Below are 17,964 nucleotides of genomic sequence, written 5' to 3'. Positions count from 1 at the left end.
AGGTTAGCTTGAAAGAGATATATAAAAAGCTAATTTAATTCTCGAGGGGGGCAACTGCCTGTGTTACAAAAAGCCACTCCTCTAGCCCTGTCTTTCCTCTTTAGTGTCCTGAAACTACAAACAACCAAGGCAAACATGACTCACCCAGAGAAGAAGATTGAAACAGATTCAGACTTTACTAAAGTGTCGCTACTAATACCCCTTTCACACCAATGGCTCAATCAGGGTTATACCCAGGTTGACTTAGTGTTTCCTTTATGTTGATTGATACCGTGGCGGCAGAAATTTTGCCGTGGCGCCACGGTATCAGAAATAGGGCAGACGCACAACAATGTTTCCGTTATGTACACCGCACACCGCCGCTCCTTCAGCTGTTTATGAAAAGTCATAAAGTTGTAATTACACAACTCTGCAGAGCCGTGTGCTCTACTGAACTCAAGTGAACTGTCATCCGCTCTCTCTCCCCTTTAGGGTGAGCAACTGGAACAGTGACAGGATGTCATCACTCGCAAAGTCACGGCAACCAAATAGGGCGAGTAAACTTGTCACTCAATCTTAAGGCAGTTATACACCAACCAGACGGCCAACCGTCGGCAGGAAAGCCAATAGGACTGATCAGTCTCCCCGAGTTGGACCAAAAAGTGCCTCGGAACACACCGAAGAGATGAGATGTAATACGTCTCTATAACAGCAGGCGGCACTAATCTGTATTGTTGCCCAAAAAAATAAAACTCGTCACGTGGGTTTGTTTTCTCCGGAAATTCAAAGCCAGACTGTCTTGGTGGCTTGTTCCGAATACGATCTCATATTGTACTGAAATAGTTCACTGAATCATGTTTCTGAAAACATTTTAAGAGACTCTAGTCACGCTCATTGAAATATGGCAGCTAGTTTATTGGAAAATAGCATTGTGGACACTGAATTTGATGAATTTACTGTTTATCAGACCCCAGATGAGACAAGAAGCTTACGTTAGCGAACACTGCGGTCCCTCTGCATTTGACTCCCAGCTGCAGGAGACGCTGTATTTGTGTATTAACGTTACCGTTTTAAAACAGTTTTCCAGGTTAGTAGGGGTGCATACCGCTCAAAACCAACGTGAAAAACATAGCTAGTAATGTGCAGTACAGTCTATTTGCTGGATGGTTTCAAGATACGGCTGGTAGCTAACACTACCAGATAAGCCCGTTGATAGCGACGTTATTGTTCATATTCACATTAACGTTTCTGACCGTAGCAGTGGTCATAGTGTGATGTGAGATGCTAAAAAGAAACTACACGCTGTTTTCAGGTAACGTTACTTTTTGACGTTCAGCCCTTTAAAAATGTCTTTCACATAGCTGTGCTAGATATTTGTTGCTCAAGCTCGTCTTTATACATTAAGCTTTGTATGTGTAGTATAGCTCTATGGACTGTTTTGCCTGTCAACTTATGAAAGAAGACATACCACCCATTCCGTTATTGCACATTATTTCCATGAGCAACGCATTTACTTACCTACATAGCACAATGTGGCACAGCTCCTATATGTCTGAATTACAGTAAACTGGCTCATTCTCCATAGAGTAATATTTTGGTGGGGATAGGATTAAGACTGCGAAAACAGAAAAAGGAAAAAATATGAGGGTAAAATGAATGTAAAAATAAAACTTATTGAAATGATAAGCTAAATTATTTATGTATTCAATTATAATTTAGACCAGCGTCGGCAACCTTAGGCACGCGTGCCCATGGTGGCACGCGGGACCTTAACCAATGGCACGCGGGCAATATGTGTGCAAGAGAGTTATTGAGGTGTTGAAATCATGGTTGAAATGCTGAAGCACTCTCTCATCCGCATGCCAAATTACAACGTTCACAGTTGCGCAACCTTTTATTTATGGTAGTTTGATTGACTCATATCTCTGACTGGAAACAATACAAAGAGGATTACCAATGGCCGCTGGGGCAGATGAACTAACGCTAGTCTTGTCTACATTAAACCCTGGAGCGGTAAATATGGACGCATTATAATACCCAAACAAATAGATGTGGCTACTTAATATGCACGTGAATGACACAATCGTTATGTTTGTGTACTTCATTATTGATAATGATAATGATGGTTGTGTTATTTTTGCCATAGCATCGTTTCATTGAAAATGAGGCATACAGGACCTGCTTATCAGTCCATTCATCATTAAAGCTGGGCTTTTCCACTCAACTTTTGCTTCAGGCTCTTTGACAGTGATATTTTTGTCAGCCCATTTTCCACCAATCAGGATGCTGCATACTAAAACCATGTTTCCATAATCATAATAATATACAATAACAATAACAATAATAATAATAATAATAATAATAATAATAATAATAATAATTACAAGGTCCTGATTATGAGAAATAAATGTTATCAAATGTTGCTATGGACTAAAATTACAGATTCCCTGGATATTACATTTTGATGTGATGTCATAATTAAACTTAATGTTGACATGGCACACTAATAAACAAGAAATTTTGAAAATGGCACTTCATAGCAAAAAGGTTGCCGACCCCTGATTTAGACTAATCAGACTTTTGGAACTCCATATATAGTGTATTCTTTTTGTAAAATATTTTAAATTATTTCCGTCTTTACTCTTTAGAATGGTACTTTAGAATGGTTTGATCCAGATATAATAGTCTATATCTTTTTTAGGGCTGGGACAAATAATTTGCGCTGACGTGTCACAAAAAAAAAAAAAAAAAAAACACAGCTGCCACCAAGTATAGATTCCTCGCGAGTTCAACAACACGTTGAGAAAAAGGCTTGCACACGGTCTTCTAAAGTGTGGGAGTATTTTACTCTTAATGTCAACAACAACGTGGTACAAGTCTGTAGACTTTGTAAAATGCATCACTGAGACAGGATAACAGCAGCAAAACACCGTAAGTTCTGCTCACCTTTTTGCTCTGCTCCCTTTCCCTCCCAAGTGAAGTTTAGATTCTCTGCCCAAGCCCAAACTTGACCCACGGGCCGGGGCAGGACACTATTTCCTGCCACTATCCCCGGGCCGGGCCCTGGATCAAGCATTTGTGTTTTTTTAATCATTACTTTATTAGCCTAATTGGGTGGGGAGAAGCTATGCCTCTCCAGCTTTTCCCGTAGCTCTGGGTATATGTCCTGCAGTGACTTTACTGTGAGGTAAACTGTCCTAAATCGTGTCCAAGGGGGTAAGTCAGCCTCCACAAAGCGTAGCTCCTATGGAGTCATTGTATTTGCTAATAAGCCATCACCCCCGATTAGCATCCCATTGACTGCCATTTATTTTGATGTCATTTTGACGTCACTTTGACAGCGAATAACTTTACATCTGAAGCATTTAAAGACTTCATTTGTCCATTGTTTATTTCTAAAGAAACATGACAATGTATAAAAGGCTCCATTACCTTGTACCTCACGTTATGGCTCCGTAGCAGACGTTTTTGTAAAAACAGGCTAACGATTGTGTCATAACCACGCGACTTACTGTCGCATAATAAAGGAATTACCGTATAGCACAGGAGAAGCTCGCAGGCAGTTTCAACTTACATTAGCGGTTTAGTTTAATTACTAATGTTAACTAGCATTATAATTAGCCTGTGCCTATGTTATCTCCTTACATATACCTACGCTCTCTGTCTCTGTAAGATTGGGAATGATTGAGATTTCTCTTGGCACAGCTACCAGAAGACTTCAGACTTTCAGACAGGTTGCTCACGTCACATTTACGTCTTCAAGCTCAGTTGGAGGCTGCGTAGCAACGCTCAGCCATCACTGGAAAAGTGCTTCTAATATCCTTCACTGGTCTCTGTCCAGAGCAACGGGATCTATTGGTCCATTTATTTATTTACTATGTCTATCTTTATAACGTCAGTTATAACGGCCTACGTATTAAAAAATTGTAGGGCTCATAATTCCAGTTAATGTGTTGGGCCAGGCCGGGCTCGGACACAATGTGTGCTGTAGACGTGATTATCATTAGTGACACGAAATGTGTTCCCTGCAGGGCTGTCCCAAACAATTATTTTTTAAACGATGAATATAGCGATTATTTTTTCGATTAGTCGACTAATCTAACGATTAATTTTTCAATTAATCTAACGATTAATTTTTCGATTAATCTAACAATTAATTTGTCAATTAGCGATTTATTTCCCATTGCTCAATTATTAACAATTTACACAAAACAAATTTCAATAAGGCTCAAATCTCTATTTATTCAAAATTATTATTTTTTAGTGCAACCTGAAGCCAGATGTAGGCTATCAATGCAACCACAAAATAAAGTCACTTTCAGGAGGAATACAAAAATAAAAACTTAAAGTAAACCGAGCAAGTGCAAAAAGAGTAGTGTATGAGCAATTAACCGGTATTTGCTTTTTTTAACAGTAGGTCAAATAATGAATAAGCTCTTGTTTAACATCCAAGCTCTTCTTCCTTTAATTTAACTTGAATTATTTGTATCTAAAGGCTGGTTACGCACTGTAGGGAGGTGAAGTTGGACAGTTTTTTTGTCTCGTTCCAGTGATTGGTACATCTGGGTGATGGCGTCGGATATGCGTTAGAATGTTAGATGTATTTCCACTCACATACCCGACAACTGCTGAACAACGCCGACACACAGTCCTCGTCTTATCCACCACTCTCTTGCCTGTAGCCTACTACTGGAACTGACCCGAAGACCGACGTTTTCGAGGTGGCGACGGCACCAGGTGGGAGGGCATGACACGGGACCTGACAAAAAACTGCATGTAGGCGAAGAGCTCGGCTAGCTTCAGAGCTATGGCGGGGCTACAGATTAAGTGTCCCTAACCCGCGTATCTAACAGTAGTTCCGCATTACATTAGTTCCGCATTACATTAATTAATTTGCACGCAAGTTTGATTTATTTTATTTAGTGATGCGTCGATGCAAATTATTAGTTCCTAGTAGCCCAACAGTACGTTAGTCTGTTGATTTGGTTTACCATCATCATGAGTGACCCAATCGATTACAGACTGTTATATTAGACACAATGCAACTTGCCTTATGTTTGATTTATTTATAAATAGATCTGATTTCCTATGTTGCTAAAACTGCACTTTTTACTGTAAGATTAAAGGGAGAAGAGCTTGGATGTTAAACAAGAGCTTATTCATTATTTTACCTACTACTGTTAAAAAGAGCAAATACAGGCTACTCTTTTTGCACTTACTCTGTTTACTTTAAGTTTTTATTTTTGTATTCCTCCTGAAAGTGTAATACATATGAAGCATCCTGCTCTGAATCTGATCATAACAAATGATTGAGAACCACATTGTGTAAAATCATCAAGTATAGACTTTACTATGGTATGGTCAAATACCTTAGGTTAAAACTGTTTCAATATGGCTAAATGTACAGCCAGGGGATAATAATCCTCTTTTCAATACATAATTATAAAAGTGGAAAAATACTTTATATATACACTTTATACTGAGAGAACATCCTATGCAGTGAGGAAATACACGAAAAAGCCCCCAGTGTTAACCAGTAGCAAAGTTAAAGCCAGATCTATAATTGATTTGCTACTGCCTTTCTGAAACACACTTAGATCTGAAAGTTCTAATAAAAATTTCAGGAGCTTCTTTAAGGTGGATGTGGGAGGATAGCACGGTGAAATGAGTAGTTTGTGCTGCCGGCCTTAGCCAGGTTTTATTTTATCATTGCTTTTCCGGTAATGTGACAGGGGATAGAAAAGGGTCAGGCTACGTAGGCAGATGTGTCACATCCCCACTGGCACATGTGGCTGTGTATGTAAGCAAACTTCAATTCAAATTCAACAACAAATAGCTTTGTGTCATACTGTTATTGGGTGAATGGTGATTCCAAGTTTTTATTTCGTTTAACATCAGTTAGTAATTTTCTGAATCTTGTTCACTAAAGAGCCAGCTGTATTCCTATCCATAACCTGATAGCTTGTTCAGTCTCACATTCATTCTTGATTTACATTTTTTTAAATATCAACCATGTAAATTACACTGTATAATCCAAATGAATGGATTATTTTCAAAACCTTCTTTAAAAACTAGTGTAAATATTTACAGTCAAGCATGCCGTTATATTAAAATGGAACAATGTTTTTTTATTCATTGCAGTCACTAATCACTAAAACAAATTAGTATTCATTCCATCATTGTTTTCAGAAGCAATCTAACCATCAAAATGTTTTATGCCGTGTAACTCAGTGCTCTTTGCATTTCTCTTCTCTCTCTTGTTGTCTTTCTTTAGGCCCCTACCCCCACCTTCCCTCAGTCACTTTCTCATGCTCACAGTCAATGCACTGGGACAGAAGAGGATATGTGTGGCTGCAGAGAGCCACAGAGAGTTTGTCTCGCCCAGAGCAGAGCTCCAAAACAGCACAGGATTTAGGTCAGCCAGCAGGATAGAGGGATGATAGGATACAAATAATAGAGAGAGAGAGACACAGAAATATGAGGTGGTGAGAGATGACACACACAAAAATGTAGAAAAATAGGGGATGATGGAGGGGGGAAAACAAGGAAGGAGCAAAAAGCCATGCCTATCCAGCACAGGGATAGAGCAAAAAGACGAGGATGTAGGATACAAAGACTAAGCAGGTATTTAGGCATTTACTGAGATGCGTTACGTTGTGAGTCCACACAAACATTGCAGAATTATATTCTTAGTGTCTGAATGTAGGGTAACATTTAGGGATTTCAAAGACCTTTACAGTTTGGGAGCACCCATGTTTCTAACTCTACATTAATACTTAATGCTTTAGCTTCTGGTTAACTTAACTTTCACACGTTACAACAAATTTGACACAAATACTGCCAGCTGGATCAAATAAGTGAAAGTATCAATTAGGTAATTGACTGGCAAAAACACCAGCTGTGGCTAAGGTAATGAGTCAAAAATACTGATGAAAGATGAATAACCACAGATTTACCGATCTGCATAATAAAATCACTATTATGACAATTACAGCAGTGTGTAGGAGGTTATTAAAATGCAATCAGCTATCAGAAAAGTTGCCAGATTAAATATGATTCATCAAAAATTGTTGTCTTTTCTAATCTTTTAGATAAGGGATTTTATTTGTTGACCAATTAGGCATACTTGATTCTGTTACATCTTGATTGAATGTACATGCAATGGCTGACTCTCCAACTAGTGATGTTACTAACCTTACCATCTGTTGGTTGTATGTTACAGTGCATGAAAACAACTTCACCATACAAAACTTTTAATTCGGTTTACATTCGGTTTTAGTTCTGGTGATTTTCGGGATGCAATGTGTGCGTGTCAGTGCTCTCTCTGTCTCATCAGTGCTTTTTGGACTAATCCGTTCTTAATAGCAGACTCAGCAGCGACAGGGAATGGGAGAGGCACTCTCCTAATGCAAAAATGTTATAAGCTATAATAAGGTTATGTTGGTATATCCTCTCAAATCAATCATTGTAGTGTATCTAGTAGTGTCTAAACATTATTTCCTTTTTTTGATGCATATTATTTTAGTTCAGAATGTTTTTATCTTACAGAGTGCCTAGCTTTCATGGTATTGAATATTTCAGGTTCATAGAGCGAAGAAAACCCTGTCAAAATAGCGACCGAGGGAAACAGATCACCTTTCTGTAGTTCGGTCAACCATGAGCTCAGACAATAACCAAGCCCCTTATTCCCCCCTCACTTTAATCTCACCCTTCTCCACACATTAGTGCTGCGATGAGGACCACATGCTGTGAGAGTGCGCATGCATATAGATGTTGCACAAACACACTTATATGTCTGTGCACATCTTTGTATGAGTCTATGAGAGAGGGGAGCTCATGTATTATGTTTGACAGGAGTGTGTGTGTGTGTGTGTGTGTGTGTGTGTGTGTGTGTGTGTGTACATGATTGGCAAATTACTTTGCGTGACCCCATTTTTTTGCATGCTTATAGAAAATGTGAGAGTCTACGTGTGCATGTGCCTAGATGTGCCTGTCCAGAATGTTTACAGAGCTTACAGACTGGAATTTCCTGCATATAATGCCATCCAAATGTTTGTATGGTCTCGGTTGTTTGTTTATTTGTACTTTTTTAAGTTGCATAATGCTTCTGTGTGCGCGTTTCTTCGTGTTTTAAAAGAGAAGCTTACCAGTCCTGAAGCAAAGAACACAGTCAGCAGAGCCAGGCAGGCTCCCATCACTATGAGCAGCAGAAACACAATCAGAGGATGCTGCTGGCTCATACAGTAGTAGGACTCATAGAGCCAATCCGGGGACCTGTTCCTCCTCTCCTGACCTTTTCCTCCTCCTTTATCCCCTTCACCAGACTCCCCTGACCGGTCCAGGAGATATGGCTTCCTCCTTATTGCCTCTTGCCACATGGATCTTGGAGCCGAGAAGGAGGAAGAGGAGGGAGGGAAACTACAAGAGGCAGAAGAGGTGGTCACTGCTGAGGTATTAGGAGTTTCCACCACAGATGAGGAGCAGTTGCTCTGTTCTGCTCTCCTGCTGTTATTTCTGTTGGGGACTCTGGTGTGAGAGCTCCTGGTCTCCAGCGTATCCTTTTGTTCCTCCTCCACCTCCTGTCTTAAGTCCCTCAGGCGGAGACAACTGAAAGCTGAGTCTGAGTCAGAGGCAGTGTGCGCTGGCCGGAGAGGTGGCAAGAACGCACCGAGCGTAGAGCGCAGCATCCTCTTCTTTCTCCTCCTGCCAACATGTTGGAGCATGAAATGAAGGGGAGCACAGAGACTGAGTGCTCTTTAGAGTGAGAGAGAAAAGTGGGAGGGAAGTGAAGGGAAAGGGGAGGGAAAGGGGAGGGAGAGAGGGCTAAGGGGGAGGGGAGTAAGAAAAAGAAGGTGCAGCACCAGGGTGAAGTCAATGAGTGAGAGAGAGGGAGAAAGAAAAATAGGACAGATTACGCCACTGATATTTATGCAGTATGCATTATGTAGTATTAATGCAATGTCATGATTTTTAACAGAGAACCCATACCAATTGAGCTCAATCCCAGAGCTCTATTTCACTGCTCAATAATGGAGGTGATTTTCAGAACCCACACCATGACAGTCATCCCTTTCCACCTCTCCTGATTTCTCTCCATAAAGTCAAAATTATCTAACTAGTAGAGGTCCGTTTAATAAAAAAAAAAAAAAACTTAAACTAAGTCAATCAAATCAAAACTACTTGATTTTGCTGGCTTAACATAGTGGTTTCCAACAGATGAATCTTAGCTTTATATGTCATTAAATAAGGAGCTCAGAGAGCAGGGCTTAAAAATAAAAGTGGACAAACCTGCATGCACACACATGCAATGACGCACAAGCCAGACTCTACACACACAGGGGCCAGCCAAAACATGATGAAAGTGGTGCTGACCAAAGTGCTGCCTTTTATAAAGATGAATAAATAATGACTTCCAGATTCCTCCATTCCCCTGACAACATTAATTAACTAATTTGAGTGCTGCGTTTAAATTGCCTACCTATTACTGCACAAAGAAATACATCATAATTGTGCATATTCATTTTCATAAAGAATATTTAAAGGCTTGTTAGGGTTGTCACTCGTGCGTATGAGTTCATGCTGGGCCAGTACATTTATTTTGTAACCTTTATTCATGTTATTAAGTGGGTGGACAGTCACTTACAAGCTGTTGAGAGGCTGAGCATGTCTGTATAGTTTTTCTACTGCAACATACCTTATCACCACCTGGCTCCACCTTTCCTATTGCATATGCTGAAAGACAAATTCTTTAGAGCCTTCAACTACTTACAAAACATTATTCAAAAAATAATAATTGGGCACTATCTTCAAATCATTTCGGATTAAAAGAAGAGTTGACGAGTGACGCGTTTTAAATTAGTTTGAGTTGCTTTTGAGGTTCTGCAGTACTAAAATTACTGTAAGTATCAAAACTAGAAGTGTGACAAGATCTCATGAGATTAAAATGTTCGATATTTCTCGTCAAGGTTAAAAGTTGTCCCGCGATGTCAGTAGGCCTACAAAAGTGTAGAATTACGTCGGTACTACCAAGGACAAATTCAAGTTAAATCAATCTGTGCCAAATTTCGGTACCTGAGAGCACATAAGCGTGAGCTTCTCTGTCCTCTCTGCATTTTTCACAGAGAGTGGGGCTCAGCTCCAACACACACACACGCAGACGGAGCGAAAGTTGCATTTGCCTCTGCAGGTTGTTAAAGTCACAGTGAGTCACTGCACTGCTGGTAAAGCCGACACAAGTGTGGTTACACTTTTCAAAACTTCACGCAGACAGCGTTTGCTGCAATATAATAGCAAGATTGCCGTGCAGTTAATGCTTACTTCTGAGACAGACAGGTGTTCTCTATTGCCCTGGTGACTGACTGACAGGTACAAGATAAAAGCGTTCATTTGCCCTGGTGGCTGACTGACAGGCTGAGGTTGTATTTCTATAGCACCTTTCAGCAACAAGGCAATTTAAAGTGCTTTACATAAAACATACACACATACACAGATACAAATACAAAAATAAAAGTGAAAGTGTTAAGAAATTCATATTTTTTTGATTAATAGGTTCTAGGGACGTGTTTGGGAGGAGAGAGGGGCACCGCAGTTGTTAGGTCGGAAGAGGTTAGTTATACGGGAGAAAAGCCATCTGAGTTTCTGGCAAAACCTTTCACAGTGCTAATTTTTCATTTGGTGACTTTTGATTGAATAAAAGATCATTCATCCAGTCATATTTCATCATTTAAGTTTTCTTTAAAATAGTGTTAAAGTCTTGTCTTGTTCTCGTGAGCAGAGTGTCTCGTCACACCCCTAAACAAAAACACATACATACTTGTTAAGTGAACCGTTAACGATGCCATTCTGCACACATTTCATGTGCAACTTATCCAAGAGAATGTATTAGTTGTAGAGGTCGACCGATATTGGATTTTACCGATACCGATAGTTAGGTTGGGCCGTATTTGCCGATAACCGATTAACAGTTGACAAAATACATACATTTTTTCAAAAAAAGTCCAGACGCTTTTGCCAATAATCTAAATAATAATGTCATATTTGTTGATATTACACCCACAGCAATGCTACACAAGCATGTGTGTTGTCTAAAACAGTTCTCCTACATATTTGGAGTCATCCAGTGCAAAAATAAACATAATGAGCATTATAATTCATATAAAGGACAAACTATTTACATTTCTTCAAAAAAGGCCCAAATGTATGCCAAATCTCAAAACAGTGACACCATTCTTCTCTGTAGAATGGTTTAGAACTAGCCTGATGTGGTCCTACTCACATTCTAGTCAGAATGTGAGTCTGAAACCGCTCCATTGGGCTGTGATTATGGGGCGTACCCAAAAGAACCAGGAAAAAAAATGCCTCTGCATTCATTTGATAGACCTACAACCAATCAGAGCAACGGAACTCAACACAGTGTATCGTCTCCATAGCAACCACTCTTTGCACAATGCATTCATTCTAACTTCCGACTTTTAGACTTTTTTGAAGCTGGATATATCATTTGTTGCGTGTAAATATAAATGTGGATAACGTTAGTGATAGTGACATGATCGCTACAATCGCATTTCTAGAGATGAATCGGCGAAAACACGTTTTATTTCTCTGATTCACGGCTTTGTTCTAGCGCCGGCGGTCCCTCTCATCAGTCACTCTCTATGTCTCTCCACCATATAACACTCCCTCTCTTCAGTCTCTCTCTATGTCTCTCCACCATATAACGCTCTCTCTCTCCAGTCTCTCTCTATGTCTCTCCACCATATAACGCTCTCTCTCTCCAGTCGCTCTCTATGTCTCTCCACCATATAACACTCCCTCTCTTCAGTCTCTCTCTATGTCTCTCCACCATATAACGCTCTCTCTCTCCAGTCGCTCTCTATGTCTCTCCACCATATAACGCTCGCTCTCTCCAGTCTTTCTCTATCTCGCTCCACCATATGACGCTAGCACCGTGCTTTCGGGCAGTTGTTGATGCATTAAAATGAATGCGCGGTCGATTCTACACATCTCAATTCTCCAGCGGCAACCACTAGACGGATCGTGGACGATTTGGGTCGGACTTGCGTTCATTTTTGTCAGTGTTTTAACCGCTTGAGGTTAGTTAGCCTACTGCTAATGTTTAGCGTCATCTCAGCCAAAGCAAACAAACATACTGTTGTGCTGTTCTTTCTCTACTAATGCAGCATCTATTCAACAAATGAATAACTTTATAATGATAAAACAAACCTTTTTGCTGTCGATGATTTAAACGCGCATCTGATGTCAGCCTTCTCCGCACAGCATGTGCTCTCCGTGCAGCGCGCAGTAGAAAATAAACAACACGAGGCATCAGTGATAGTTTTTATTTCGCCTATGGAGGCTGCTATTGTAATGCATGATGCCAGCAGAGCCTTCTCAGCTCTCATGTACTGTGTAATGAATGACAACGTGCGCTTCTCAGCCGCTCCAGCAATGGACGCAACCAGGAAAAACTATCGGCATGGATTTTTGCCAATAACGATAGTTCCACCAATCAACTATCGGTGCCGATTTATCGGCAAAACCGATGAATCGGTCGACCTCTAATTAGTTGTACTGCAAACAGGAGATTCAAAGCAGTTCACCCATTGGAAAAATATTGTCCCACTTACCCCTACTGGTATCTAAATTATTTCCCAATGTGTGAAATTATTAGAATATCAAAATCTCCTGGTTAATTAGGGTGGTAGCCAAAGTCCACAAGAGACCAGAAAACCTGCAAACCTGGTTTGTGCAGAAAAAAAAACTTCAACGGCCTTGCGCCGTAGTGAAACCGCAGTTGGTACTATATATATATATATATATATATATATATATATATTTCCATGATTGTCAGGTAACGTACTCCCATACAGCAGAACGAGGCTGAATGACAGCTGCACTCTGGAACCCATCCCTACCAACTGCGGTTTCACTACGGCGCAAGGCCGTTGAAGTTTTTTTTCTGCACAAACCTTTTTGACTGAAATTTGTGAGGCTAAAATTAACCAAACAATACATACATGCCCCGAACCAATTTCTTACTTGTACCGTTTCATCCCTAGGTCTTATCTGTATCCTATTCTCTGCTCTTACAAAGACCCAATTTCCCCACAGCAATCATTACAGCGTCATCTGATTTAATCAGAATGGGCATCTAATTTGTAGATTTTATTACCAATTACCAAGAACTGAAGGCAAACGTTATAGCATGTCACAGCCAATAGCTTTGAAAACATTAAATTGATTCCTTTCACGTGCAGTTGATGTTGGAGATAACGGGAGTGGTGGTGGTGATGGTTTTATTACAAGCACTGGTGAATCGATTTAAATCTTAAATCGGATTTTTTGTGAAGAAATCAGGAATTTCGTTTTTTTTGGCCATATCGTCCAGCCCTAGGGCAAAGTGTGTATGTGACATAACGTTAGTCCGACAGGGTTTGTTATGGGAAGTGAGGCTCTCCCATGTGTAGAAAAGTACCGTAAGCAGCAACTGCCGCAGACCGTGACGCTGTATGCTTTACCATGGGTAGTGAACCTACAGCAGTTAGTGTTTTATGTTCGCTGCAAAGACAAAATAAATCATCTGATTAATGCAACGTCTCCCGCCCATTTTTCACCGCAGAGTTGCCAGAAAGCTGCTACAAGCCAGGCTAAAGCTAATATAGTTAGCCTAAAGAAACAAGGTGTCTGTGTCAACTAAAGGTATGGTTCGGAGCCGCGAAGCTGGAAATGTAACACTAATCTACAACAGAAGTCTGTGTCTGATATAACGTAACTTACACTGATTTAAGTGTTCTTGGAAAGACGGTTTGTTGGTAGTGTGTGAAATGCAGGCTCTGCATAAACAGCGAAGCACCAATCACAATCAGTGTTGATTAATGTATCAAAAACAATATTACTGTTGTAGCTTATTTGTACATAATACAATTGTGTTAAGAATGCAAAACGTAAACATTAACGATGGTATTACTGTATTTGTCCTATGTAATTTGTTATCATATTGAAGCGAGAAATTGACATTTACCTCACACAATAATGAACAGCTCCTATACTTTTCACCTTTTTGCTTCACGGGGGACTTCTTCTTTTGCCGCTTCCCTGTCTTTCATTGCAGCCAAACACGCAGTTGGGCATTTTTTCAGTGATTTATGTCATTTTTTTTAATAACTGATTATATTTTTCCACTATTCTCAGCACTATGTCAATGGGAATCAGATGAATGTTGGTATCAAACATGGAGTCCACGAAACACGTGACCACCTCGGAACCAATCGCATAACGGGATAGCTCAGAACATTCGATTCCCTAGTTGGCCACACTCTCTATAAGGGCGCTAGGTGGGTGGGTGGGTGTTTGTGCGATAGACTACAGACTCTGTACTACATTTAACAATTATTTATTAAAAACTAAATATTAAATTTAAATAATATATATTTAATAAATTATATCTATCTATATGGCTATCTGCCACTTGGCAAGTAAATGTTTGTACCAAAATAGTTCAGTTTTTCAGTCTTCATTTTGGCGAAGGTGCAGCTACTTTCTTCTGATGCTCTGCAGTCTGCCGACACACGCACACACACATACACTGGCGGACACACCAGACGCCAGCCACCACGTCACTTGTGTTTACTGATAGCTATCGTTTACCTCAGGCTAATTAATTAGCTAGTAAGTGGCGATTTTTGGCAGCCAGCCTTCCAAAAGATAGAACAATGAAATGAAATGTTAACCCACAATTAACCATTGACCAACAAGCAGGAAACTGAGTCTCAGTTCACCTGTCCGGGAGGCTCGGACACATTTTCTGCACTCCGTGTCCGCCGACAGCTGTAGCCTTGTACCGGTTAATGTTCTGTGCATTGTCGGACACATGCAGCCACTTTCCTGAAACCGCTTGCGAGACTGACAAGTCCACAGCAGCCTATGTCCGAGCCTGTCTCCACCGCCTCCACCTGCAGGTTGTCAACTGCGTGGTTTGGAATGAAAGGGAGAAAACAGGACAGAGTAACACGGCGGTTATTAGGGCTGTGCAATTAATCGAAATTTAATCGGGATTATGATTTTGGCTCCCAATGATCACAAAAACAGAATAATCGAGAAAAACAATAATTTAGCTCATGACATTTTGCAAGTAAACTCTTATTTTCTCTTGTGTTCTGAATGAAAAAATAAAGTTTAAATAGGAAAAGTATTAAGGCAAATTTCAGAGTTGTGTTTTTTTACTGTTGAGTTATTTAACTTTTTCCACTGTTTAAGTTCAATAATTGCAACATCTTTCCAGAAGTCAACAAGTAATCTTATTAAATTATCGTGATTTCAAATCGCAATTATTTTTTTTCCCATAATCAAGCAGCCCAAGCGGATATCGCTCATATACCTTTTTTTTTTTTTTTGACAACGTAGTTAAGGCAGCAGGCGTGTGATGCTTAGGTGGCCACCTTAGCTGCAAAGTGCTGCGGGAAACCATGGACGTCTGATCCCTGCTAACATTGGATTAAACAGATTCCACTCAACACACAGTGTGACATAATTTACATATGTGGTTTTGACAATAATTACTACTTATTACTTTGTGGAGTCGTATATTAAAATAAATATGTGGCGCTGTTATTCACTTCTGTGCTAAGGTGATAAGACCAGGGTCCAAAATAGACTGCGAGGGAAGAAGAAAGCAGTGAAATGAATGCAAACACATTTGCACAACAGGTTGTTAAGCAGCTGGCAGATATTGACCTATTCCGGGTGCAAGTGGAGGTCAAGGAAAAACACACTTTTTCTTCCCATAGAGAGGGTTTGCTTTATGTAGCCTTAGGGCTGCAGCTATTGATTATTTTAGTAATCGAATATTCTACCGATTATTCCATTGATTAATCCAGTAATCGGATAAGAAATACTTAGTAAGAAATACTTAGTAAACAGCAATAGTAAATATTTATTATTGCTGTTTACTAAAAAAATATACATATACAATATACAAAAGACAGAATATACAAAAGACAGGTTTCCTTTTTTAGAAAAAGCTACATTTTTTTATTGCCAAATTCCAAGACCCTTAAAAAAAAGTATATATAAATATATAAAAAGTATATTATAAAGTGACCATGCTGGGGGAGGAGCCGGTTTGTCTCCGGCAGCAGTTAAATTTCCAAAGATTAGTAGCAAACTAATAAACAGACTACAAACCAATAGCTTTCATTTTAGCTTAAAACATCGCTGTTAGCAGAGTAGCATGCTGTAGGCTAGTTGTGTAAAACAGCGCGGTGGACGAGAGCAGGAATGGAATGGATGAGTACACTGGGTGTTTTCTACTGAGATGATGTAGCAGCATGTTTGCAGCTTAAAATGATCCCAAACTTTCTGTCGTTTTCTCTTGCCTGTCTTCTCTCTCTTAGCCCCCTCACTATTTTCGTCTTCCTTCATTTGTAATCTGGGCTGTCAGTCTTGTGTCCACAGAAGCGTCAACCTGTTATGTGCTAGTATTGCGCTAGTAATAATCCTCCGTGCGGAAACACAGTGAGCCGGACAACCTTAATTACATTGATTTAACGAAGCTTCGAGGCAAAGAATTTTGCTTCAAGGATTTTTTGTAATCAAATTATTTTTTCGAGGAATCGTTTCAGCCCTATGTAGCCTACTGTAAGCCACCCACACATATACAAACCCTAATTCCAATTAAGTGGGGACATTGTGTAAAACGTAAATAAAAACAGAATACAATGATTTGCAAATCATTTTCAACCTATATTCAATTGAATACGCTACAAAAGACAAGATATTTAATGTTCAAACTGATAAACTTTGTTCCAAAAAAGCTGGGACATGGGCAACAAAAGACTGAGAAAGTTGAGGAATGCTCAAAAAACACCTGTTTCGTACATTCCACAGGTGAACAGGTTAATTGGAAACAGGTGAGTGTCATGAAGAAGCATCCCCAAAAGGTTGTTCACAAGCAAGGATGGGGCAAGGTTCACCACTGTGTGAACAACTATGTAAGGAAATATTCCAACAGTTACCGAAAACGTTTCTTAACCTACAATTGCAAGGAATTTAGGAATTTTATCATCTACAATCCATAGTAGGGGTGCACGATTCAGAAAATGTCACGATTCGATTCAATATCGATTTTTAGGCTCAAGATTGGATTCAAAAATCGATTTTCGATTCAAAAACAATTCGATTGACAGTATGTAAATGTAATTACTTTTCCCATGCGATTGCAGTAGACAACTTAACATTAAACAGGATGACATTATGTCAAGTTGTCATGACAAAGACATCCTCTGGTAATGTCATCCTGGTTAATGTCAAGTTGTCATTACAAAGACATCCCAAACAAATTTAATGTCAATTTGTCATGACCAAGACAACTTCTGGTAATGTCACGTTGATTAATGTGACGTTGTCATAATCAAGACAACCCAAACAATGTCATCTTGTCATGACAAAAACCAAAGGACACTTAATGACAGAAGTCATAAACATTTATGACTGTTCATAAGGTTTATGACACGTTCATGACAGTGTCATGTCATAGTTATGACAGTGTCATGTCACGATTATGTCGATACCTTCAAGTAAAGTGTTACCAAAAATTTTAATTAATAATCGAAATTTGAATCGGTAGAGCTTGAATCGCGATACGAATGTGAATCGTTTTTTTTGCACACCCCTAATCCATAGTATCGTCAAAAGATTGAGAGAATCTGGAGAAATCTCTGCACGTAAGAGTCAAGGCCGAAAACCAACATTCACTGGCCGTGACCTTCAATCCCTCAGGTGGCACTGCATCAAAAACCGACATCATTCTGTAAAGCAGGGCTCAACGCTAACTTTTCAAAGTGGTTGCCTGCTTGGCAACCAGGCATCAGCTTTTGGTTGCCGAAATTGACAATACGGTTGCCATGTTTTAAACTATCTTTCAAGCAATTCATTTCTTATGTAACTATACCATACATTTTAATAATTAAACAATGAGATAATGGCTTA

At 39.6% G+C, this 17,964-nt stretch overlaps 1 protein-coding gene across 8 annotated transcripts in view; it reads right to left on the bottom strand.

Annotated features, from left to right (window-relative positions):
- adcy2a (adenylate cyclase 2a) overlaps positions 1–17,964 on the bottom strand; it is a 104,884-nt gene that overhangs the window by 81,180 nt on the left and 5,740 nt on the right. For 3 of the 8 annotated variants that reach the window (XM_028580169.1, XM_028580175.1, XM_028580176.1), the window contains exon 2: positions 8,127–8,733. In XM_028580169.1, the coding sequence (XP_028435970.1) occupies positions 8,127–8,733 (607 nt within the window). Of the gene's footprint in view, positions 1–8,126; positions 8,803–12,201; positions 12,218–14,756; positions 14,945–17,964 lie in introns of those variants that run through there. The other 5 variants (XM_028580172.1, XM_028580173.1, XM_028580170.1 and 2 more) reach the window with 4 other exon arrangements.

This window comes from Perca flavescens, chromosome 6 (genome assembly GCF_004354835.1).
Source record: "Perca flavescens isolate YP-PL-M2 chromosome 6, PFLA_1.0, whole genome shotgun sequence".
Classification (NCBI taxonomy): Eukaryota; Metazoa; Chordata; class Actinopteri; order Perciformes; family Percidae; genus Perca; species Perca flavescens.
This window is presented reverse-complemented; position numbering and strand designations above follow the sequence as displayed.